Source organism: Solenopsis invicta, chromosome 4 (assembly GCF_016802725.1).
Source record: "Solenopsis invicta isolate M01_SB chromosome 4, UNIL_Sinv_3.0, whole genome shotgun sequence".
Classification (NCBI taxonomy): domain Eukaryota; kingdom Metazoa; phylum Arthropoda; class Insecta; order Hymenoptera; family Formicidae; genus Solenopsis; species Solenopsis invicta.
The window spans coordinates 6,023,423-6,051,168 of record NC_052667.1 but is presented as its reverse complement, the minus strand read 5'-3'; the positions used below and the strand labels follow the sequence as shown (position 1 = coordinate 6,051,168).

Genomic DNA, 27,746 nt, shown 5'->3' with positions numbered 1-27,746 from the left:
TTTGATAAGCCTATATTGTAATTATTTTAAGCAATCCAAAATTAAATACTTACAAATTTTTAATTTGATATAAATAATGCTTTTCAAAGTTAAATTTAACTTAAGTTAATTTAAGCTTAATGTAACTTTTAACATAACTAAATTAATTTTATAAACTTATATGAAAAATTCTAAGAAAAGATATAAACTTTTTTGTAGTATTTCAGAAGTGTTCTAATCTGTATAATAAATTCAGAAAAATTTTCTAACAAATTATTACATAAAAATTTTAAGAAGTTCTAAAAAATTATATGAATAATTTTGAGAAAAATTTTCTAAAAGAAAATTTTTAAAGGTATATATATAAATTCTAAAAAATTCTGAAAAATTTAAATAAAAAATTCTAAGAAAAATTTTTATCGGCGCAATGTACTCGAGCATTTAAAAACTCGAACATTTAAAGAAGATACTCACAAAAGGAACAGACCTCATGTGCGAAAAAGAACAGACTGTTATAAAAGAATTATGGAAAAAAAATTAAAAAAACTGAAAATAAAATAAAAATTCTATTCAAGTAACGAAATATATAGCAAGTATTGATCGTTAAAACAAATTAAACTAATAGGAGTTTGGTCGAAATCTTTCATAATTGCTGTTTATAAAAACATCTTTCTTGACTTTTTGCACCTGTATCGAGAAAATGTCATTTGCAACGATAGTACATCAGAAATAATTATGAGTAATGTACAGAATTGCCTTGACCATCTCTATCGGACATACAAGATAAATGTTATTACCACATCAAACCGACAGTTTTCAGTAGACATGTATCACAAATAGTTCATATCGTTATCGAACATAATGCAATTGCGCATTAATTGGATCAGTAATAGCATATTTTTTCAAATAAATATTTATTAGAAAATTTTATCAATAAATATTTATTACTATATTTATTCTATGAAATTTTTATTCATTATAATTGCATTTGGAACACACACATGTCCCAGGTTGATATAAAACACATAACCCGTCCCACAATCTCGAAAGTTATTAAATCAGCTCATGTTTTGTATGAATCCGTAATCAGATTTGAAATTCAAATCAACACTTATATGCGCATACATTATTCCCAGAGTTAGGTGATAAGTTAAAAAGTTATGAAGTTAAATAATAAAATTGAAAAATTAATAACTTTTAATTCAACTTATTGTTATTTAATTTTAGATGAGTTAAATTTAAACTTTAAAGTTATTTTTAAAACATATAAACTTTAACTTATTAACTTTTTTCTTAGTTAAAAATTTATGTAAAAAAAATACATTCCCACTACATATAAAAGAAATAGTGTTTCTTTGTTATTTCATATAAATTTTATTTGCAAATATTAAATTATTTTATTTATTTGATGAGCCATACTTTTAACTAACTTAGAGTAATCTGATTTTTAGAAATTACGATATTCTAATTCGATATAAATATAATACAAAATTAACTTTTAATCTAATTTAAATGATTTTGCAATTTTTAACTAAGTTGACTTTTTGTTCATATAATTTTCAATGTTACTAAATTAACTTTATAAGCCATTTCTGGTGCAAAAAAAAATTTATACTTTAAGAAATATCTACATAAAAATACTAGAATTAAAACATTTTTCTAAATTTTTGTAAATTTTTGTATTTTTGTTACGAGATGAAATTTGTAGAAATTTCTCGATAAAGCTATGTTAAACTACAGCATTCTACACATTTCTAAGTAGTTTACACTGGCGAAAAAAAATTTTTATGAATACTCACAGTTCTACTAAAAATTAAAATGTGTAGAAATTATTTTTGTCTACAAAAATATTGTTTTTGTAAAAATTTTTTTTTCTTAAATATATGTATTTAACTACTAAAATTAACAAAACTGTTTCCAATTCTAGGAGTTTGTAGAACGTAGTAGAATTTTGTTCTCAATTGAGTTCAATTTAATTTTTAAAAAATTAACTTTTAGTCCCGATTATTTCTAACAATTGTCCGCCTAAAATTTCAATATCGCGCATGCGTGCAGGGACACGAAGGAGATTGTCCGATGCACTTCCCGTTGTGTCGCAGTTCCTCTCCGCTGCTTCCCCGGCTCCTCTCGCCTCCGATCCCCTCCGATCCCCGCAACAGTTCGTCGACGCGGCGCGCGCTCCGTCCAATTCGCGATTACGTGCTGCGTGCTGCAGACGACTCGCGTCGGCCGCTCGACAGGACCGACGACGACGTTCCTACGTACACCCGGGCGAGAGCGGTGCTTCAAAACAGGCCGCGTCGGTGGCTCGCGTTCAGTAGCGGGGCGCGCTTCGCGCTGGATGGACGGGTGATAGTCGTGCGTCGTGCGGATGTTCGCGGGGGAACATGCGATGTACTGTACGGCAGGACCAAACGCACGATTGATCGGGATACGCACGGCAACGGTTCAACATGTCCATGAAGGTGAGTACGCGGAAAGAGACGCCGAGATTCGGCGCGGATGCACTTTCCCTCCCCCTTCTCCTCCCCCTTCGGCGGGAGTGCTGTCTTCCCAGAGGGAGGCCATCCACCTGGACGCCGTCCTCTGTTCCTGCGATGCGAAAAAGTTTGGAAAAATACGGTCGTGTTTGCATCGTTGGATCTTGATCTCGATTGGACGATAGACAGTTGTGCGGCTATAGGAAAAAATTTTGTAATTGTGTGATTGGCGGAAATTTGACATTTCAGACGCATGCTTCTCCAGCTTCTCGTGTCGTCTGAAATTATAAGATTAGCTTCTTTTCAGCGAGGGGGATAAATTCGTGTTGTAATTTATTGAGACTTTCCCGTTGGAGACGTTCATTCCATCGGCGATTCACGTGTCAAACAAATGAATGATGATTTGTTTCTGATTTTGGATTTATATGGACTCGACAGAATTTTTCGAATATTCGGTTGGACAGGCTTAACCCTTCGTGAGATTATGTCCCGTCAAATTATTATTGTTAAAAATTAGTCTCGACATAGTGCATTACCGAAAAAATATTTAATTTTAAACATTGGTGATTAAAATATTTTGCATTCTTAAAAAACTCGTTTGTCTATGACCTTTCTTTGTGATTATTTTATTTTTCGACAAACGAGTATTTTCTAATTTGTTATTTAAAAATTTAAGATAATATTTCGCTGAAATAAATCTTTGAATCGTTAACAATAATAAATAAACCAATTAGTAAAAAAATGAGTATATATTTTATTGAAATGAGATATATTTCGCAGAATATGTCGTCATTGCAATCAAATGTTCTTACAATCAATAAATATCGAAGAAAACGTCACAAGTAGCATTTGTTTGCTAATGTTACGACTTTTGCTCTGCGCATCGCGATAGGTTCTGCGTTATTCATCAAGTAAAAACCTGTATGCGATTATAATCGACAAACTGTATTTGGAAGCACCATAAATTCCTTCAAATAATAAAGATACTTTACAGCCCGTTTCGGCCAGTGTAGATTAACACTCAATGGACGCCTTAGGTCATTTGTGTCCTGCAAACTTCTTTTCTCTGAAATATCTTATTAACTATAATATTTACGTACATTTTTTTTACATCGATAACGATATTTTTTTAGAGACATTAAAATATATATATAAGAGTAATTATTTTTATGTACTTTATCATTTTTATGTACTTGTAAAAATAATAAAAAGCAACCGCGAACATGCTCCGCTTGTGATGTTCGATAAAAGTACGATACAAAGGTTTCCGTTAACTATTAATTTTAATAATTCGATTTAAATTTATTTTCTGTTCTTTTTCCTGATTCTTAGAACTGGAAAAAGGAAGAGAGTACAAGTGAACCGAAATTAAAATTAATCTATTATACATTGAAATGAACATATGTCAAATTAGACAGCTGCTTAAATGAAAGTAAGGATAAAATACTTGACCGTTACTCATTTGAAATATCACAAAGAATTAATCCACCTAAAAAAACATTGACAAAAGCGCGCGTCAAACACATTTTTTTGTAAATTTGTCCAAGTATAAAAATTCTTTGATGTTGAGCCAACTGGTTAAGATGAAATTAGGGCTTTTAGGAAAATATTTGAACTTCATTCATTTGCGAAAAATAATTTAGACCGTAAAGGATTAATCTGTCTAAAAAAAACATTGATAAAACCGCCAAGCATATTTTTTAATAAATTTGTCCAATTATATCAAAATTCTTTGAGTCATGTTAAAGCAACCAATAGCGATGAAATTGAGAAAATACTAAATTTCGTTCATTTGCGAGAAATAATTTGAAGGATTAATCTCCGTCTAAGAAAAAAACCATTAAAAAAACTTGCCAAATATATTTTTTTAAATAAATTCGTTCAAGTATAACAATTCTTTAATTCCTGTTAAATCAATTGATTGAGATAAAACTAGGGAAATATTCGAACTTCGCTTATTTGCGAGATAGTTTTGACCACGAAGGATTAATGCTATTCTCTCGAGCTTCCTGCATGGTTCATTTAATTTGCGGATACTTTATCGCTACTGTGCGCTTTTATCTCCGACGAGTCGATTGTTTTCTCTTCCGGGAGAGAAAAAAACGTCGTTCTTATCGCGATCAGCCCTTGATACTATTTTTTTTTCTTTCAATTGTTATCCGTCGCGTTGCAGCGACGCGACGTCGAGCGTCGAGCGCGTGATTCATCTAACGCGCGAACGAAAAAGCTCGAAGGACACGTGTATTAAAAGCGCGACAAGAAATATATGCGCGTCTTATCTCTCGTTGTAGCATGCTCGTTATTTCTGATTCGCGACGATGAATGGGTGCACCTGCGCGAGCCGCGATTAAAAACGAAAGGCGAGGTTTGTCGCGCCGTAAGCGAGGCGCCGCTCGATCGCGTTTGCCGACCCGGATATTTCTGTAGAAAACTGGACCGCGAGGATGACGCTTTGCATAGTCGATTGCATGGTTAAAAAAGAAATGGAACTTTTTCGAGCACCAGAATAAAACTAGTTTTATTTCTTGTAGGTTTTGGGACACTTAATTCGAATCCGATTTTTATATTTCTCCAGCACGTCACGTATCGTTAGATAAATAAAATTTTTACACTTTTAAACATTTTTAATACTTTAAACATTTAGTAAAATTTTAATAAAATTTAGGCAAACTATTCTATATTGGGGTGCATTCAGATTCCCTCAGTGTCTCTCAAGTGTCATTTTATCCTTATTGTTTATTGAATATTAAAGGATAAAATGATACCTGATTCAGCAAAATTTAATTAAATTTTAAAATCAAAAAAGCTTACCTAATAATAAAATTCTTCGAAGTCCATTTTATTGTACGACTACCATGAATTTGAGAGTAAATTCTAAGAGAACATTTTTTCTGTTTCAACATTAGCAATAAATAAACTTTGGAACGCAGCCAGAATGCACCAGAATTTAACTCTCTGTGCGCAAGTTGCTTTTCAGCTTCTTTACACACATTGGATCATGACACTCCTGAGTTAATTTTCATTTCACCGGTGTAAAAAAAATTTTTTAGTTCTTACATATACTTTAATATCTCTGGAAAATTATTGTATAATTGTTTGTTTTTCAAAAAAATTGTATATAAATGTTACAACTAATTATATTACTTTTAACTTTTTAAAGGAAAGAAATATATTGAATCATTTGTGTCGAACCTTGTATGTACAGAGAATTAACCCTTTGTTACATAAAGTTTTCTATTGTACGTAATTGCTGAATCAGTATGTTTCCCAGTTTATCATTTATTTTGGGGTTGCTGTTTATAAATCTGAATTTAAAATTATCGTTTTCATCTCTGCACGAATTTTTGTTAAAAAAAAGTGCTAATTTTGACTGATCCTTTGTTTCTAATTAATGCAAAATAATTGCATATTTTTGTTATTCAAGTATACACACGAATCTTAAAAACATAACGATATGAAATACGTAATATTAATCAATTACCAAATACGTAAAAACTGCGATGAGAATGATGTTCTTTAAAGAGGACACTACACAACAAAGGGTTATAACCGCTGACAATCGCGTAATTGTCATAATTTCAATGCGTTTGAGTTCAGCTGCGGATAGACATTATCAGCGCGATATTGTTCGTGACATTACGCGTTGCATAATATCGGACGGTGTGTAGAGTCCGCTCTAGAACCGGTCGCAATATATTGCCGACGTTGGCGGCGCTTAATAGCTCGTTCATCATATTTTTCCCTAGCTACGTTACGTAAGATTTACATCGGGCTGCTCGAATCAGGCTTGTTAACAACTATACGTTAACGACGCGAATAAATTCGCGATACTCAATCGCACAAATTTCGCAAGAGCAACGTGTTACAGTCTCTTGCAAATTTGTTTTAGACATATTAGAACGTTCTTTTCAATGAATCTAATGATTTCGTTATACAGAGTGATCCATAATGGTTGATCCACAATTATTTACCATGAGGAGAGATGCCTTACTCCATAAGTCATATGAGATGACTTCACTCCATATAAATTACATGGAGTGCAGTCGGTAAGTCTCTCATGGTAAATGGTTGTTCCAACTATTATGGATCACCCTACGTAATTTTTATGTAACATTTAGGCGATAAGTTCCGCGACTTCTATTTATAATTTTAATAAATTTTTGCAGATACACGGAAAGAACAATTTTATTGCGGAATCTAAAACCTTAGCTAGAGACAGATCAGAGAATAATTTGATATTGGGTCAATCAAATAATTATCTAGGACATCCAAATATAATAATGTTGTTGTAAACAGTTTTGACATTCCAGCAACCAAAAGTTAAATATCCGATACAATTTTTTATATGATTCAACATAATTGCTTTCATATCTGTATTTCAGCAAAATTGTTCTTTTCGTGTACAAAAGATATGTTAATGTATATCAAAATGCACGGGGCGTATACACTTTTAAGTAAACTAATTATGAGTTTCTGATATCTGATGTGAACAACAGATTGTCTGAAGCGGGCTTTAAATTTAGTGACAACAGGTATGGTAAGCAAATTTTCAGTATTAAAACGTCATAACAAATCAAACGCGAATATACATGAAAAAAAGGAAAGAGGGAGGAGAAACGCGTGGCGGCATTGGCGTGATTTTCCACATTGTTTTTATAATTTTAATATTTGAATTAAAGCTTTAATCGTCGATCACACATACTAATTACAATCGAAAACTGTTTAGAAATTATTGTCACTAGAGGTGCGACTAGTTAACGAAAATTTAAACGAAATTGTTGAGGGAGGACATGGTAGGTTGTGTAATATATTTCAATTTGAATTTCAAATCTGATTATGAATCCATAACAAAGGGTGAAATAGTTTCTTTACTAGCACTGAATTGTGTAAAACAAAGGTTGTTAATACTTTGAATTAAAAAATTGTTTAAATTAAACAAATAATTTATTTACTCTAAAAAAGCTAATAATAATAAATAATAATGTCATTTCTTAAAATTAAATAAATTTTTATTTTCCTTAAAAGTATTTTTACTTCTAGTTTAAAAAGTCTAATTGGAGAAATGATTTCATCAATTTAAACATAACTTTTTTTCTAGGTATATGAAGAACTTTCAAGCTATAGACATAAATTGCTGAATACTTTTAAACCGGTTTTTTGTTATTGTATTTTTTAATATACAAATTATCATACAAAAAAATTATTAAAATTTTTTTTTTTTTTTTTTTATTAATCTTTCTAACTGTTATATTTTACAAATGAGATTGATGACATAAAATAATATTAGAAATAATAATTTCTGCATATGTGTACGTCTATCCTTTTATTTAAAAAAATTAGTCGAGAATTATAATTATACTACAATGCTTGATAGAATTATAATTATACTATAATACTTGATTTTCGTACGAGACGATTTATTCTCCGCGTTCTACATGTCCGAAGGAGATGCTCCTTGCTGCATGCTACGGTATCGCCGCAAGATCCTCTAATAATATTTTTCCGCGTCATTGAGCGTACAGCCAGACGTGCTCTGCAATTTTACGTTTGCGATCCGTGACCGCGAGTCCGGAATCGGTAAACTACGGGCTAACGGGTACAAAGCTGGACTAGAGATATCAGGCCTACAAGCCTTATTTTCTCTGCCCGTCCGTGGAATTTTTCGAAATATTTCGGAGCGCGCGAGTTCCGTTAACAAGACATAAATCTGCGAGCGCGAGACGGGGGCCGAGGACACGGGCGTTTATTCCTCTGGAAATCAACGCGAGATGTTTTCTCACCTACTCCGAGAACGTGTTTGCGCCACTCGCGCGAGTTGAAATCACTCCATAAACACTTGAAAGCGAAGGCCGGCATTATAATTATTTCGATCGTCATCGCGGCGAAGGATACTCGCGAGGATAACGTTTGTTCACCGTTAGACGTCGTAAACACGAGGTAGTAAAGACCGTCGAATCTCCGATTCCGAGGAGTATCGATCCCAATGACGACAACCGCGACGAGGATATATCCGAGATTATGGGGACACTGAAAATATTTGACGAGCCTTTAGACGATGATCTGATGAGCTCGTATTCACAGTTACGTTCATATTTCATTATGTACCCAATTCACGGCTCGTATAACCGGGCCTCGATTTATTATCCGATATTGGAATGTTTCCTCATTATTTTTAGATATCAAGACTCGGATTTGCGCGAAAATATCCTTTGATGAAATAATTTCTTTACTAGCACTGAATTGTATAAAACAGAGGTTGTTAATACTTTCTTTGAATTAAAAAATTGTTTAAATTAAACAAATAATTTATTTACTTTAAAAAAGCTAATGATAAATAATAACGTCATTACATAACATTTCTTAAAATTAAATAAATTTTTATTTTCTTTAAAAGTATTTTTATTTCTAGTTAAAAAAATCTAAAACGATATAATATAATTGAAGAGTCAACAGCGATTTGTTTCATATTAATAAATTGATTAACATTGTATTTAATCTCTAATTAATGCGACCTAAGGAGTTGCGAGTTTGCTCTCCGTGCCAAAGATCCGGATTCAAATCTATCCAGAGCAGTATAATTAAATCGGTTTTTAATCGATTTTAGAAGCGATCGCCATCTCTCGGAATGCAAAGGCAAGCCACTGAGAGACTAACTCTGCCTAAGAAAGCAAAGTTGGAATGCTTCGAAAAATATACGGGCATTGATAATTGTAAATACGCATACATTTGGTGCCTAAATGCATCAGGCATACAAATTGCATTTTAAATTGAAGGAATTGAAGTTACACGGTTTTGAAGCTGTGAAAATAAATTTTGCTCGTAGCGGACTGAGCATTGTACATCAGTAAGATTTCTTCAAAAAGAAACCTTCTTAATATACAGTTTCTCTTTTTATATATATATTTTTTTATATATTTAAACTTTGCAGCTACAGTGCAAATTGGATCTAAAATGTAATGAAGTATTCCTAATTTATTACATAACAAATAATTGTCATAAATGGCAGGCTTGAAAAACATGCGACAAAATGTAAAATTGTGTTTGCGTCGATATAGACAATCCTTCATAAAATAGCATAAATGAACATGATACGAAAATATGGAAAACAATAGAAAAACTTAAAAAAGGGAAACCACTGAGAGTAACTTTGCCCAGGAAAGTCTCTTCTAATAGGCCGTTCTTTAAGGATCTAAAGAGATCGAGATGTTTCAAATTGAATCAAATTGAATTTTTTAAAATTGATCTTGACTCTTAATGACATTACTAATTGATTTTTTTTAGTCTATAGATTAAACAATTAATTTCAGATTTTTTTTATTTAAAGAAAGTGGGTTCCTCCATTTTTCCGCATCAGGCTCCCTAATTTTATTTTGTCACGATTGTGATAGATTATTTCACTCTCGAGAGACGTATATAAACAAATTTTTAGTTACACTCTGCGTCCTCGTCGCTCCGACTATAATTAGTAATAATTACCTTTCTTAAACTAAGAAACAAGAATATAGCGTTTTATTCACTTATTACCTTTTTTTTTTGCTTTTTCAGAAAGAGTCTCCTTGGGACGTGGAGCTGCATCTGGCAGCGGCACGTGGGGACGCCAAGCGTCTTCGTATTTTATTGGATTCCGGACGCGTCCACGTTGATTGTAAGGACAAGGTCAGTGCCGAGCAATACCCTCAGTTTTCGAAGTATAAGATCTCGTTGTCACGTAGACGTCTTTCAGACACGGTTTCCCGGGAAAGCTTCGCGACAAACGAAATAGAACACTTTCTGTGATTTGGTACACGAAGAGAATTTTAGAATTTATCCTTAAAATGATGATAATCGCGGGACAGCGTTTAAAGAAGTTTAATTTTGGCAAAATTTTGTAAAATTTAATAAAATTGGTATCAAATTATTTTGCATTATAAAATAGTTAGGGTCAATTCTACTACAGTTTAATTAAAATTTAATAAAACTACTAAAAGTATGTGTATTAAAATTCTTCAAAGTCCATGGTATTCAATGATTATCATCATGATTGTGAGGATAAATTCTAAGAGAAAATTCTCTCTGTGTAGATTTTCAGCATTAGCAGTGAATATCAGAATGCAGTTGGAATGCGCCAATTTAACTCTCTGTACACGTTGGTCCACTCCCAAGTTAATTTTCAATATTTTTTTACAAGTATAAAAAAATTCTTCAGTAACTCTTACATATACTTTAACATTCCTGATTTGTATTTGTATTATTGTTTACCATAAAAAATTTTATATAAATGTTACAATCAATTATTCACTGATTAGAAACATTTGATTTTATTCGATCGCTATCTCTCGAAAGGCAACGACAAACTATCGAGAGTAACTTGCCAAAAGAATCCCTCTAAATTAGATCGTTCAAAACCGGCGTTTAAACTGTAGGTCCCGTATATCTGTGCAAGAGATGAATGTGAAAAGAAAGCGCACATCAGAAATGGAAGAGTCATTTGACACACTTTGATAAGAGCTATGGGCTAGAGAAAAACAACTAATTGCAATGATCTTTTGAAAAAAATTTTTTTTAAGAAATAAGATGTGCGGGATTATTTGTGTTGAATCGTGTGTACAGAGAATTAATTGTAATTGTGTAATTGTCATAATTTCAAGGTACTTTTGTTCGCGGACGGACATTACTATAATTTCAGTAAAATTTAGTAAAACTTTAGTGGAACTTAACCAAATTATTTTGTATTAAAAAATAGTTTGGTTAAATTCTACTTTATACTTTTAGTAAAATTTACTAAAATTTAGCAAAATTTTACTAAATGCATAATAAAATTCTTCTGTATTGTTTCACGCCTATCACAATTTTGAGAGTAAATTCTAGGAGAAAATTCCGTGCATTTAAAAAAAAAAGAAATTGAAAGAAAGTTGTGTGCTCTGCATGAAGATGATAATATCGATATGCGCCTTCCTGGGAACGCGATGTCTGATTGCGCACGATCGATTTTATCAAAATCGGTTCATCAATTGAAAGACAATACGATCGCCTAAGATTGCTGTCGGAAATCTATTAGACAGGAAATTACGTTCCTAATTGCAATGGTCTCGCTGATAGATCAGCGATATCGCGGCAAAAGCGCGGATTACCGGCGATTTTCTCTCCTCGCTGCCGGTCGACTCATTATGCAAACGACGGCGAGGCGCGAGCAGCACGAGTAACGTCACGCTCCTCTCGGCGCGTCTCGAAAGTGGTTTATTAGATCAGTGCGGACACTAATCGTGCCACTTTTCGGCCTGGGGGCCGAACGTGTTTTACCGCCGTCATTTTTATTTATTTTTTTTTTTACGAGCTCAACCACGTGGAATTGTGTCAGCGTCAGAGCCGAACCGAATCGCTATATGTCTAGTCATCGTGCTTCTTGCCAATCGCGATTTTTCTGTATTTATTTGAAACATCAAATATTTTACGAAATATGCATTGACTTTTTTCAGCGATAGTAAATTAAGGATGTATAGGACGTTTCTCAAAACATTAAGAAAATTATGGAAAAATTACAGATTGTTTTATATTGCATTTGAAAGTGGCGGAAAAAATTTCTATCTGAATCTATAGTTATTTCAATAAAAAGTAGACATGTGCTCTAATATTCAAAATGACTTATGTCAAGTTTCATTTTGCGATGCAGAGATCAGTCCTGTAAAATAAACAAAATTTGTTTACGAACTAAACAATTCACAATGAAACTTTGTATAAATTATCTTGAATAAAGCACTTATACAACAAAATTGAGATTTTCTTTTTTCTAATGTTGTAAAAAAATAATTTAATTTTTAATAACCAATGGAATTAAGAAACTAAATATTATTAAATAAAATCTTATTCACACAACTTTCATATGTATATAATTTATTTGAAGTGTTAATATTAAACACATTTCCAAATTTTATTAACTTTGCAAGGATTATATGTTCGATACATCCTTAAAGAATATCTTGTTGTGCGCAAATCGTTACTTTTTACGAGATATGGATGCATATTGGATGGTATACAGTCACACGAAACTATTGTCCGAACACAAAATATTAGGAGTTCATTTTACGCTACAAATTTCTCATCAAATATTATAATTATTAGGAAAAATTCGACTGAAAGTAAAAATCCATGCCAGCAATACATTTTCATTAAGAGCAAACTTGTGTTCCAATTGAAAAAAATTTTACTTGACGTGTTTAAAGAAATCAGATCGAAAGATGTATTTGAATAAAATTGCAATAAAGCAGTCGCTCTTATTTTATCTCTGTCTTTATTGGTCTTTTTTACTCGAGTGAAACTGGACAATTGGTTTCTTGATTGTGTGCGTGCGCTAATTGCATTAGTGGACTTAGGGCTTTTAACGGGAATCTCTTAATTGTGCTCGCGAGAAGATCGATTAGAAAATATACCCCGGCATACATTCGCCGGTAGCGTTCACCGGCGGGAAAGTTTCGCGTCTAATTGAATCGTTGGAGCGAAGTTTTGCAAACGAGGTCGGTCTTCTTTCAGGACGGCACGACACCTTTGATATTAGCCGCCGCCGGTGGCCACATCGACGCCGTGACCGAACTGTTGCACCAGGGAGCGGATTCCAATGCTAAAAGGCTGGTAAGTCCTGATCTTGTGTCAAAGATCGTGCGATCTGCTAATGAATGACATCCAATGACGTGCGCGCTCATAGCATGTTCACTGACACTCTGCCATATGTATGATTCCACAATTTTATCCTGCGAATTTTTTCTTTTTTCTAATGTAAAAAAATAATTTAAATTTTCTTTGAAAAACTACTGGTATTTAATTGTATACAATTTTTGTTTAAATAAACAGCCGTACGAATACTTTCTAGAGATGTTAAAGTATCCGTAACAGTCATTAAAGAATTTTTTATACCTGTAAAAATAATGTAAATTAACTCAAAAGTATCATGATTCACAATATATACTGAAGAAATTGGTTGGATAATAAATAATCAAGCCTTAGATGATAGTTATTAAACTTTGATGAAGTAATTTCAATTAAATGTTCGGTTAATATAAAACAATATTTAGTAACCTTTCGGCAATCGATTGATTACTATTATTACTAATGTAATTACTAAATAATACTAAATATTTAATTATATTGATAAAACATTTAATTGAAATTATTTCACCAAAGCTTGATTATCATCGTCAAACTTTTTCAACATGTGTGTAGAGAAGGTGTCGAAAACAATGTATTGAGAGAGCGCTAATGGCCAAAAATTTACTACAATATAACTACAATATAAACGTATTGCAAGGCGACGAAGCATTAAAATTTGTTGGACGGAAATTCCGCTTGTAAAAGATCTTTTAATATTTTTCAATTTGCTCGTACGTTGACTATAAACGAAAATGTTATCAAATGTTTATCTGCAATTTATCTCGTACTACCAACAAGATCGTGTAAGATAGAAATTGATGAGATAAGCGATATTTTGAGAATTCTGTTGCTTTATGTACGCAAACTTATCATTATCTACGAAAATACCGTCGAGTATCATCGAGTAATATAGCGTGTAGTTCAGAGTGCTGTTTCTAATCGTCACGAAGTATCATTTATAATCGTAATCACGACCGTAAAGCAGTTGTAATGTAACAACATACAAATAATACGATTAAATGCATTATATGATTTCATTTTTTTTTTCTTCGACATGATACATTTCTTACGTTTAATCTTTAGATTAGAAAGAAGATAGAAGGATGTGTTTCATTACGTATCTCCGTAATTGTACGTTATTTCATTTATTCTCGTACGCAGACATTGATAGCCGCAACAAAACCGGTATCGAGTATTGCAATCGTGAGACTATCAAGTCGATTACGATTTAATCGTCGCCGTAAAACAGATCTCAATTATTTAATTACGCTCGATCAAAGGGTGAAATAAAGTTGTGCGGAATATTAACATTTATCATAGTAATCACCTTGTAGTATAATCGCTTCAGAGAATTCCTCGATCTCGAAAAGGTTTTTCCGCAACGAAAATTATATACCTTCATTTTTCACAATTTTTTAAATAAACGTTTTATGTCGTTAAATATCCTGACAATCAAGTTTCACAACATTAATATTTATTAATGTAAAATTCGATGAACTGACTGAATAAGATTTATATTTCAGAAATTTAATTTGAATAGAGAAAGCACTCTATTCACTGCAGATTGTTTGTAATTAGACGATTGTTTCGCGACAATTTTGGTTGTAGAAAAAATTATAAATTCTTCGAAACTTTTTTTTTTTTTTTTTTTTTTAAGCGATTCTGACTTTACGATCTCGTTAAGATTTCTATCTTTAGATAGCATTCGTTCCGAGTATCGCGGCATTAAAATAGTTTTTGAAATTTCCTGGAGCGTCATCTTGCAACGCGTTGTATCGCTTTTAAGCGCGCACGGCGTCTCAGCGAGACATAAAAAGCCCGTCGCGTAGCGTGTCACGCGCTGCACCAGGAAGCTGTCGGGCAACCCTTTTTTAAGTGCCTCAAGAGAATTTATCGTCCAGTCCATGCTCTTCGCCCTTTCTCCCTCGGTGTCTCGTGCCATCTAGAATTACGGCATTGTATGCAAATCGATGACAATATTGTCGGGCTTGGAAGGCCGATGTTACGCTATATATCATCTCTTTATAAAAAGTATAAAAAGAGCAAAAGAATTTGAGCAGAATGGAACTCGCAATGAATTTTATTTTCATTAATATCTTTGCATTGAGAGAGTTTATTCGCGGTTCATATAGAATTTATTCCAGTTTATTTCGCGTGTCATATAGAATCTGATTCTAAGTATTTTATGAATCACGACAGATTTAGATTCTTTCAAACTCTCTTTTTATATAACAAAAAAACTTGTTAGTATTGAACTTGTGCAAAAACTTGAAAGTATTAAACATTTTTTAAAAGTATTGATTGACAAAATGTATCCGGAATGACTGTCAATTTCCTGGCGGATATGATCACTATTAGAAATGTGTGAAAAAGAGAGAGAGTGAATGAATGAATGATTGCTATTTATTGAACGGTCTGGGATACAATCTTCTCAAGTGCAGAGTGCAACAAATAATTGCGTAAATACATGCATAAAACATAATTAAGGAAGCAAACACATAAGTACAATAGTAGAAAAAAAAAGAAAAATTAATAAAAAGAAACAAAAAGAGAAAAAAAATGAAATAAAAGTGGAGGAAAAAAAATAAAATCAACATCGTTAAAAGAACTCAAGTGCACAAAAGGAACAATTTTGCTGCAGCGTCTAGAATTTTAGCTAGATGCAGATTAGGAAATAATTTTATGTTGCCCCATCGAAATTATTAAATTGCTGCAGTTTTGACATTTTAGCACTCAAGTTAAATATCTGATACAATTTTTTAAATGATTCGACGTAATTATTTTCAGATCCATATTTCAATAAATTTTTTTCCACCTGTGAACAAAAGTAACCAAACGGATACAGCTTAAAAATACAAATATACTCAAGTAAAAAGAGAGAGAGAGGGAGAGAAGTTGCACTATGAGTAAGCGTGTTCGAGGATAAGAATTTGTTCGACGATCGAGCTGATCGCACGGTCTGCGCTCCTCCTACGAGATTGAGCGTAAACGATGACGACGTCGCGTTCGACGCAGAATTACGCAAACCTTCATTATAAACCCGTTAAACGCGTTCGTCGCATTTACGCAATCAGCGGAACGAGATCCAGGAACATTTTCATGAAGTGGAAAACGCGATCCCCCTCCCCCCCATCCAAATTAATACCTCGGAGATCCCGAGACCGTTATTTACAGGGATAATTGTATCTCATTTCGATTTCCATATCAATTTATCGGTACGCGTAGCAATCGGCTAATAAATCCCCAGCGAGCAGCCGTAATTGGCGTAAAGCGATAATTTTAAGGAGCGAAGCTCGCATATTTTTTTACCCCCCTAATCTAGATAAGCAGTGCCGTTGGACTTTTAACGCCGCATTAATTTCTGGCGACCTGACGGAACGTTTAACTCTTAGTATATAAATATCGCGGGGTGAGAAACGAATTGCACGAGAGAGGAAAACGAGGGAAACGATGGGCGCAACATTTCAAGGTTGCCTGCGCATACCGTGAGCTTGTGCCATAACGTTCGTGCGTGCGGGTTCGCGTGATTCTAATGTGCCTCTTAATAGCCGGAGTGCCTGCGCGAAACATGCAACGACGGTAACGTGGAAGTTCAGGAATTATCGCTGACACTGTGTGTCTATAATCTACCTAAACGTGTTAGATATTATCCGTCCGTACCATCGCGAGTATCCTCGTGGGATACGTAGAAAAATCGCGCGTGTGGCACGACAGCAAAGAGCCCGTTTATAGGACATTAGAGCGTGTAGGAAGTAGATAACAATTTTTATTTCTTACTTAAGATTTGTTGTGCGCTTTTACTTTTTCTACAGCGGGGAAAAAAATTTGTTGGAAAACAAATATTTAGTCCGATACGTGCAATTAAATATTGAGTTGATCTAATTAATTCTTGATTGAACAATTTGAATGGTTGACACGAATGAACTATATTTTTTTTTTGCGCAACTAAATAATTGTTGAATCAATCTATTGTTTAGTTGATCGCATTGGACTAAATATTTTATTTTTTAACGAATTTTTTTTCTCTAAAGTGTATTTATCAGTATACAGAAAAAAAATTAATATTAAATCAACAGTAATTTGTTGTTTTATACAAGAATGTGAAATCTTCTTAAAAGAATTTGATAATCATAAACAGATATAATTTGTTTGCACGGAGAAGCAAAATTTCTTCATGTTAGCAAGTTAAGTTTATTTAAAATTATAAATTCTTTCAAGATTTTACATTCTTGCTTATATATGAAACAATGAATTCTTGATTGGATATTATTTTTTTCTGTGGAGCACTGTGTACTTTCAGTATCAAATCATACTTAAACATCAAACTTATTGAGCTCTTATTCAGATCCTTCGATAAAGATCTGTTACTGAAAAGTAACATCTTATTGCTCTGAGAAATGTTATATAAATAGACACATATCGGTTTTTCTTTTTAATTTATTTTCGTGAATTTTTATACGTCTGTTATGTAAAGATTGTTTGCAGTTTCTTCTACAATTGATTTTATCTTTACGTATAACATTTAATTGTATTATTAAACGTATTTTTTTTTTTTTTTTTAATTTATTTAAAGATCTTTCCGCCACTTCTTCGTAAATTCCGACATTTATTACTCTTGACTCGCAATGAAACATTAATTTTGAACGCGGCAGTAAGAATTTAAAAGATTTCTCCAATAGATGGTATCGTCTAAAAATTGTACCTGTGATTATCGATCATCTAAAAATGGACAACGTCGGCGAGGGTGAATGACACCTGTCGGGTCAACCCGACTCAACCTCCGATAAATTGTAGATCTTGTGTTAGCCGCGGCACTCTCGTCAGTGAATGAACTGTGCATCGGCTGCAGCGATCACGTGACTTCGTAACAAGTTTATTTAATGCCAATCAATCTCTAATTAACGCACGTAAGGTATCGTGCAGTGTATTTATCGTTAATTATTATTCGACCGATTTCTGGTTAATTAATTAAAATTGGCGCCGCGTGCGCTCGCCAAACGAAAATAACTGACCTTTGGTTGCCCTACTTGGAACTACCGATGTTCAATCGGCGGGCTTTGCATCCGTATGCTGTAAAGTGCGGTACCGCTATGCACGCGCCTTGGCTGATTCAGCGGACATCTCTCTGGGTTACGCTCAGATCTTCAGCTCGCACCTTCTCTTTCTCTCTCTTTCGATATTAAAATATTAAATTTTTTAATGTATTTTTATCACTACATCTCATTTCTTCACTCATGTATTACACGATTTTTTTCCTCTTTTTTTTGTTTGTGTTTTAATTTTTGTATTATTATGATTTTGTTCTTTTTATTTTATATTATTCTTATTGTCATTGTTAAATTTTCAGTAACGTTCTAAACTGTAATAAACGTTCAATCATTTTTTCTTTTTTTGATCGGTATTAAGATATTAAATTTCTATAATAATTATTTTGCAAACGTTTACATTGCTCGAACGAAGCGCAAATTCCACGAATTTTGGAGAGAAAGAAGAAATAAAACAATTTTTGTATATTGCAATAATATTATGTGTGTGTATCGTATCATAATACTTTGTGTACGCTTCAGAGCTTCGCAGTTATTACGCCAAGATTATAGTCTCGCGCACATTTGTGAGTGGCGTTTAAGACATTTGTCGTTTGCGACACTCGCAGATTTTTCGTGCCTAGCAAATAAATGAATTTCTCTCCGCCTTCACTTGTATGAATCTAGTTTCGAAATCCGCCCGGATCCGTGAACGCAATTGTAACTCGGTGGCCCCCCGACGGGTATATGTACGTGTCGGGCATTTGATCTCGAGCTGGCCCGGATTTTTGCGCACGTTTCCTTAATGCATGATCGCACGGACGGCGAAGCGAAGGGAATCGGGTAGCCGTACGTTGACAGGTTGATCGGCGCGTTATAGAATTTCTGCGGTTCGGTAATGGATAGGTGTTATGTCCCCGCTTCGGTCGCCACGCATCGCGGCGCATGTAACTCCACGGCGTGTGCATGCACCGCGCGGCCCGTTTTCCAGGCAGAAAGATACGTTGCAGGTTGCAGAAAAACGGAAAATGCGGTTCGCCACGTGTTGCAAATGGACAAGAGCGGAAATAATAATAATAAAAAAAAAGAAAGGAAAAAGGAAGCGACGCGCGATGGAAAACGGAAGCGTAAAGTTTTTCCCCTTTTTCCCCGGAAGTGATATCGGAGAATTGATTTGCGTCGTATCTCTCGCAAATTGAGGTTTTTCGAAGATACGATCGGCCTCAGGGTGTGGAACGGCAGGATACATAACGGGTAAAGCTACGAGTTCGCCGCTCCCTCGACCGGGAGCTTTTACGGCAGTGAAAGTGCATTTTACTCGAGCCGGGTCCAGTGGCGCGCCTAAGACTTTATGTATGGAGGAGAGCCTCAAAATAAATCACGCGATTGAGAAGTATGTGCATACACTGTTAAATATTAAAGCGTCAAATTTAAATCAGTTTCTTGAGTTAAACAACACTGTTATTTTTAACTGCCACGTGTGTTGAAATTTATTTATTTTTTTTATTTACAAAACGTGCAGTTAAAAGAACAAGCTCTCATCTAATCAACCCATTTCTGTGGTTGAACTGCTTAGTGTTTAAAAAGTTCATATCAATGTATCTAATAAATAACAAATTTATCATATCTGGAGTTAAATTGTTTAACTCCTGTTTTAATTGAATTAACGACACGTTGAGCAAGAGCGATGAGGAAATGATTAAAAATGACTCAAATTGGATAAAATTTTATATTGCGGATTTAACAATGTATACTAGAAAAAAGTTTCTTCCAATCAAATAATTGCCTTTGATTTAAATAAATATTAGTTTGTGTAAAATAATTTATTTTTAAACTTGGAAAATATTTTTTTTTTATTTAACAAAATGATGCTAAAAAGTGTTTATTTGAGAATAAATGTTTTTGCAATGTACATCCGTAAAGTAAGAAATAAAATTCGTAATAAAATAAGATACAGAGAATGTATGAAAGGACAAGGCTCGTTGCGCGCAGTCGAGTGGTTAAAAATAACAGTGCTATTTAACTCGAGGAACTGATTTGGGTAATAAAAGCGTCTCTTATAATAGATTTCGTTATAATACCGTAGGCGTGTCATTCTCGAATGGCTGGGGAGAGATCTCTTTGAGAGAAATACTGTATATGCCGTGCGAGACGAAGAATTTGAAAGTGTAATTTATACGATCTGATAGTATCGTAAATGTATCTTAAAAAATTTTGCAGTCGCGTTGTACTGTTCATGTTGTGCGCCTCAGAAAGAGAATGGTTTTTAATAATTTTCCTAGGTCGCTTCCTAGGAAGAGCGTCGGTCGTCGCTTTTATACCTCAAAGAGCACCGTGCGCGTTTGGTAATTTGCTAACGTTTCGTTCCAAGTCCTAAAGCCTCTCACTCCCAATTTGCCGTTTACGACTCTCTTTCCCGCGTCGGTGCGAATACGATCGGAATCGGCCGACAGTGCCGGGAGGATTTATCTTCCCCGCGTGAAAGCGTAACGCTGGGTTCTAATTGCCTTCGTCGTAGCCTATTATAGAGACCCGGTATCTCGTAACCGATGGTTAAGCCGGGAACAACCGCGCGATCGACGAAAGTTTCGAAGATTTACGCGATCCGAACACGAGACGAGACACGTGCCTCGGGTGGTGGATAGTCACGCTTTAACGCGAGACATTATCTCAATCGGGTGAAGGACAACGTACGTTGTATTGTAAAATACGGCGCTACGTCGCGCTTCGCAGAGATCGATAATTCACGACTGCCGAGTTTCAACTTGTATAACGGGATGGGTTTATTAATAATCTCAATGATGTTCCGAGGAATATCGACAGCGCAACCTTTCGCGTTTTATTTGGATTCAATGGCTGATCAACGATGCGAAAAGAAATTATGAAACTTCTACTTTGGAAAAGTAGAATTGTATAATTAGGGTAGAGTTGCCAAGTGCGAATCGGTTGAGCTGTTTTTTTTTATTATATTTTGCTTTTAGTGCTGTTTTGGATGCAAAACGAAGTTTGAAATTGTAGCTCGATGTTTCAGTCATTTATTATTACATGTTGAACTTTTTATTACAGTAATAAAAAATTAATTTATTATAAGCTTTTCTGTAACATGCTGCTAAAAGTGTGATTTAGAAAATCGATCGCCTAAAGCAAATCTGTGACCTTTTAAATCGTCTTCGAAAACATGGAATTTACGAATTAAAGTAATTAAAAGTATAAGTAAAAATTAACTAATATTTATTTTATAAATAACTTGTCGAAAAAACGATCAAATATTCAGTAATTAATAAATAATAATGAAAAGAATGCCGAAGTAAAACTGATTTGAAATAAATTTTATAATTGACATTGATATTTTTTTTCATAGCAATAACTAGTGTTACTATTATCATTTATCAATCTTACCTTAGAGTATCATTTTTATATAATAAATTCTATAATAGTATTGATTGTATTCTATATAGTAATTTATAATGATACGAATTAGGAAACTTGATAGGGTTTAAAAAAGTATCGATTTAATTTTTATATTAATTGTAAATATGTATGTACAATGAATGTAAAATATTTTACAATAACCTTTCTTTTATGAAATAACAATTCAAAATAAAATTGCATATTATCAGCTATGTATATAAGTTGACGAAAAATTTACATCAAATGTACCTGATTTTCTAAAATGCTGATAGGCATTCAAAAAATAAAACTTGTTAAATTTTTGTCTATTAATTTTATTTCTTATTTATTTTTTACTTCTGTCAATAAATGTTACTTATATTGAAAAGTAAAAACGTAAAATATTGAACATCGCGGTATACATTCAGCAACTTTCCCCTATATAAAAATTAAAAAGAGTAAAAATTAATGAGCGACAAATTGACGTCTTTACTTTATTTACTTTATTTAATATTTGTGCTTTCGGTGAAACGATATTTGTGCCGATTGTGCATAAGTAGAAAAATTCCTAAACTCGCATCTTTCACGAGAAGAGATTCAATTTGACATTTGCTCGAAATATCAAGGCCGCTTTACGACCGGTTCTCGCCGCTAAAGTTTACCGTTAAGCATGACATTTCGTAGCTTCCCGTGTTATATGGACAGATATATACAGGTGCAAGCGATGGAAGAAAGTTGGGCGTACTTCGAGAGCCGTAAAGAGAAGCTTGTACTCGAATGCCCGCGTTCGTGCTCCGAAGGAAATCGACGTTTCTCTTTCACATCGGCCAATAAAATGCCATTCGATATTATTATTATTAATAATGCGGTCGGTTGCACGTCCGCATATTACATCGATTTACCGTCGATATGAATTACGGCTGGGTCACGGGAGAGGTACACATGACATTTGCATATCGTTAAGTGGTAACTGACGTCACGTCGAATTCTCCGTGCCATTCAACTCATGTGCCGAGCCTGGCATCGTGATGCATCTTTCATGCTAAAATTACGTCGAAATTATTACTTTCGATATGCCGCATAAATATGTTTTAAGATGTCGCGAAAAGATAAGATTGCTTTTTTTTAACCGCACACGAAAAGAACAATTTTACTGTGCTATTTAAAAATTTATCAGAAAATAATTTTATGTTAAACTATTAAAATAATTAATAAATAATATACAAGACATTCAAGGCATCATCTTATTGCAAAATGTTTTGTCATTCTGGCAACTGGCTCTTCAACGTTCAATATAAATTTTTTAATGGTTTAACATGATTTTTAGATTTGTATTTCAGCAAAGAATGTTCTTTGCATGCACATTTCAGAAGAGGAGTTATTGTGGTCGTTTTTAATTTCTCACATCTTCTATCTTTTTCCAGAGTTTGTCGTTTAAACGATGCAAACATATGTCGTCTAATGCTAAATTACTTATGCAGGAAGATGTAGAAAGCTGAGTTTCATCCCCTCGAAGATAAAATTGTATCATCGATTTTCTCGTCTCGTGCTTATCTCTACGTCCCGTATAGAAACTGTCACGCTCTATCTGCGAAGAGTTTCCGGCCTCGTGATATTTCACCTTAGACTCTGCTGATGTGTAAATCCGCTTGCCTCGAGCATCTCTATTTTTGAGAAAGAGAAAATACTCGGAACATTCAATTCCCGAAGAAAATAATGACAAAATAAAAATGCAAGTTAGAAAAGAATAGAAAGAACATCACTGTAGAAAGGTTCTTTCAACCTATTTTTGTTTATACAAGCAATTGTATGAATTCTGCGAAATTGTGTAGGCTCATATAATTCCATTGAAAAGATACGATTTATTTCAGAAAACACTTAAGATACTCGAGATAAAAATGAATCAGCTGCGTACTATTGCACAGTTCACTATTCACAAGACGACGTGTGATCATACACTTATGATAACGTTTGCGTTCGCAGACCGGGACGACGGCTTTGTTCTTCGCCGCCCAGGGTGGATACATGGACATCGCGGGCCTGCTTTTGGAGCACGGCGCGATCGTGGATTCATGCAGCATAGTAAGTAGAGAGGCGGAAGTGTTTTCAGCGCGCGTGTGTGTAATCTGATCTCGCAGCTCCTAAACGCTAACGTGTCCCCACGTGCATTTCAGGACGGCGGCACGCCGCTCTTCGTCGCGTGCCAGTACGGTCATCTGGATGTCGTGGAGGGTTTAATAGAGAGAGGTGCCAGTCCGAACGCTCATATGAAGGTGAGAAGGCGCGCTCGAGGCGTACTGGACTCCACTAAACTTTCCAATTATAACTCGCATCCGACTGAAGGCGGTTAGAATACTTAGCTCTATTATAACACCCAGATTTCTCACTTTAGTTAAATATAAATCGAAAATCTCAGTATTAGGGATGTATCGGTCCCCGCAAAGTAAATAAAATTTAGAAATGTGTTTAATATTAACACTTTAAATATACATATGAAAGTTGTGTGAATAAGATTATATTTTTATTTAATAACATTTTTATAGTTTATTTTGTTACTAAAAATTAAATTATTTTTAACATTAAGAGAAATCTCAATTCTTTTGTGCAAATACTTGAAATATTCAAGATGATTTATACAAAGTTTTATCGTGATTGTCTACTTATTTTATAAATAAATAAATTAAATTAATTTTGTTTATTTTACGAAACTGATTTCTGCATCGCAATGAAACTTTATATAAATCAACTTGAATATCTAAAGTACTTAAATAAAAAAATTTAGACTGTTTATTATTTTTTATTTCATTAATTATATTTTTATTAGAGCACATGTTTACTTCTTATTAAAATAATTTTTTATCCAGATAAAAAGTCATCAAATTTTTTCTACTATTAAATGCAATATAAAATAATCTGTAATTTTTTTCAATGTTTTGAGAAATCTTATACATCCTTAAGGGGACATTATTGTTTCGAGGACTGAAAAAAAGATTATTTTTATATGAAATTTTTCGGAAACTATGCGGAGCAATTCACTTTTAATTTTGTTCACATAATAGTAACACATATTTTATTTATGATTATTTATCAAATTTTTGCAAGTAAAAATAATGAAAATTATAAAAATCGAAAGCGCATTGTCTTATAGCTCTCATAAAATCTAGACACTAAGAGACATAAGAAAATTAATAAAATTATTGATCTACAGATGTTCGATTATCTTTGAAATTAGTGGAATTAAAATATATTAATATTTTTATTTTATCTCTAACGTAAAACTGTCCGATTTTTCTGACAATTTTATAAGTGCAAGTTTTACACATGTTACAATTATTAAAAAAATTTGTTTTTTATCCTAATTTTAATAACTAAACATCTGTAAATTAGATAATAATTTTTTGTCTCTAAATGTCTAAATTTTCTAAAGATTTTCTAAATTTTCTAAATAATTTTCATTATTTTTATTTGCAAAAATTTCTAATTATAGTTAAAATATATATTATCATGTGTATCAAGTTTAAAATGAATCGTTTGCATACTTTCCGAAAAAATAACATAATAAAAATAGCTTTTTTCTTAACTTTCGAAAAGATAATGCGTTTTATAAAGTAAGTTTATATATGAAGATTAAGTTGCTATCAAAGCGATTCAACACGTCTCAGTCGGATGCATTGTTAGATTTATTTGATATAAGCGGTATTAGTATGTAAGAAAATGTTAAGAAATGATTACTTGTTAGGATGGTGCTACGGCGTTGTTCATCGCTGCCCAGAACGGCCACCTCCGTATTCTGGAAGTCCTGCTGGAGCACGGGGCGAAGACAGACGCGGCGAGAACGGATGGTGCCACACCGTTGTGGATCGCGTCACAGATGGGTCACGATCATATTGTCAGGAGGTTGCTGAGAGCCGGTGCGAAGGTCGATGCCACGAGACACGTAAGTCTCGCGTAGATCGCATGTCAGCGCCAAAAGCGAATTCTCGCTATTGTACTACGCATGTGGATTGTCATCGTGAACAATCTCCTTCCACAGGATGGTGCAACCCCACTTTTCAAAGCCGCCCACAAAGGTCACACTGCCGTCATCGGTGAACTACTCAAGTACCGTCCTTCACTCGGTGTGCTCCCGGTAAGCGAGAGTTGGAGAAAAAAATCGCCGAGACACTTCTGCGAAATAGCCTTTGTCTACCGACAAAGCGATTTAAGAATTTATGTTGTACACAATTTTAAGCTCATTTTAATATTCATGTATACATATAATTCTACGTCTGTAACTTTTGTTACGCGCAAGTAATTACTGGATTTCTTTACGTTTTCAGAACGGCGAAAGTGCATTGCATGCGGCTGCCTTGACGGGACACATGACGGTCGCGAGGCAGCTCGTAGGAGCGGGGGCTGATCCTTTGCTCGTAAATCAAGAGGGCATCACGCCGCTTCAACTGGCCGTCCGACACTCGCAGACGCAAGTCGCCAATTACCTGAGGGATAAAGTGAGAGTGCGAACCGCATCCTGTTAGCGCGATACTTCTTCTATTTTGATATTACCATATCGAAAATCTTGAGATATTGTTCGATGAGCTTAGCTCAAAGATCGTAATATTTCTGGATGAAAATGAGGATGTAGTGTATACAAAGTGTCTTGGAGAAAAAGTAGCCCGGCTTTGAAGTCGATAAGATTTTTATTACTAATAAAAGAATGTTATAATGAAAAGTTATCTTATTATTTTATTATATATATATTATTAAGAAGTTATATTTATATAAAGAATGCAAAGTATATTATATATATTATATGTTTTTATTACTGATAAAACCTTTATCGACGCTGGAAATTGGGCTATTCTTTTTCATGCATTACGTTGTGCATGATGCAAGTGATATTAATGATCACACTAAGCACACGAAAGATATGACAATGAAGACGAATTTAATTCTTCTACGTAGTAATATTAACGGATACGCTAACGAGCATAAGTCGATTACGTTAATAGAGACTGTGAGCAGGAATCCGTCTTCATGAAAGTGATTAGGTCTGTTTGTTTATATCGTTCTTTTTCTCTCCAAAGTCAGTTTCATTTTAAGTACAGAAGGTAATAAAAAGCGCGATTGAAACAGACAGACCCTTTGTTATGTAGTAGTGTACATAACCGTGATACCATTCCGTTTTCTGTTATAAATTTCGGTAAACATATTTTAATACAGTTTTCTATTCAGACGTACAAAATGATGCCAGAATGTTGCGAACGTCGAAAAATAATGTACTTCTTTCTATTGTATTTCACAGTCTAGTACATAGATTTTATAAACCTCACTTTTATTAACAGTAATCTTATCCAGTTGCATAGAATGGAAATTCAATATGTATCAGCAGTCTATTCAGAAAATAATTTTGTTGGCAATAGTATAATTATCGTAATTGAATTGATTTACTGAAATTGACGAGTTTACAAGACTGACTGATTTGCTTTGAAATACATATTTTCTTATTGTGCAGGCATAAAGCACAAATCTTTTATCTATTCTATTGTGTAACGGTTGTACAAGATGATAAAGTCACATTTGTTCAGAACACATTTTATTAAGACAAAGAAATTTCAATACAGACTCGATAATTTTCTTTAAAAAATTATAATAAACGCATAAAGTATCGCAAACATTACTTTTTAAGTTGTCAAAAAACAAATTTTTGTCGAAGTTAGAATGTATGCAGTAATGCTTAAACATTTTACATAATATTTAAATATTTTGTAATAATTTTAGAGTTCTGTAGAAAAATAGTAAGTACTTCTGTCTTCCTAACAAACAACACAGTTCATTAGGTATAGTTATTAATGAAAGGTGCAAAAACTAATAAAATGCTTTACGAAGGAAAGCAGACGATTCCTAATACTATATAAAATTATAATGTTATAAATATACTTCGTTATGAAACAAGTGGTTATTGTTCCTTCAAGAAACATTTTATGCGCATATAATTTTATGTGACTATTGCTAACTTAATATTGTTTGTACTTCTCTCTAATGTTCATCATTAACTTTCTTTTGTTATACAACTAATCTACACACATGCCATGAAGTAAGAGTATTCATGACACATGCATATACATAATGAATCATTAGCCATTTGCTTCACGCATTATCACAGAATAGTTCACATTGCATTCGGAACGCCATAAATTAAAACTGATTTTTAAACTAAATATTCCTTAAACGAAAAATACATTAAAAATATATGCATATTAACTCTTTAATA

General features: G+C 33.5%; 1 protein-coding gene across 2 annotated transcripts in view; it reads left to right on the top strand.

The window, feature by feature from the left end:
• The window catches only part of LOC105195538 (ankyrin repeat domain-containing protein 29), a 28,512-nt gene extending 1,085 nt beyond the window's left edge, over positions 1-27,427 (top strand). Inside the window, exons 1-8 of one of the 2 annotated variants that reach the window (XM_011160982.3) lie at positions 2,155-2,444; positions 10,005-10,115; positions 12,966-13,064; positions 23,477-23,575; positions 23,668-23,766; positions 25,233-25,430; positions 25,527-25,622; positions 25,813-27,427. In XM_011160982.3, coding sequence (XP_011159284.1) covers positions 2,433-2,444; positions 10,005-10,115; positions 12,966-13,064; positions 23,477-23,575; positions 23,668-23,766; positions 25,233-25,430; positions 25,527-25,622; positions 25,813-26,010 — 912 coding nt within the window. In that variant the 5' untranslated portion in view covers positions 2,155-2,432 and the 3' untranslated portion in view covers positions 26,011-27,427. Of the gene's footprint in view, positions 1-2,154; positions 2,445-10,004; positions 10,116-12,965; positions 13,065-23,476; positions 23,576-23,667; positions 23,767-25,232; positions 25,431-25,526; positions 25,623-25,812 lie in introns of those variants that run through there. The other variant, XM_011160981.3, reaches the window with a different exon arrangement.
• Positions 27,428-27,746: the final 319 nt, after the last annotated feature.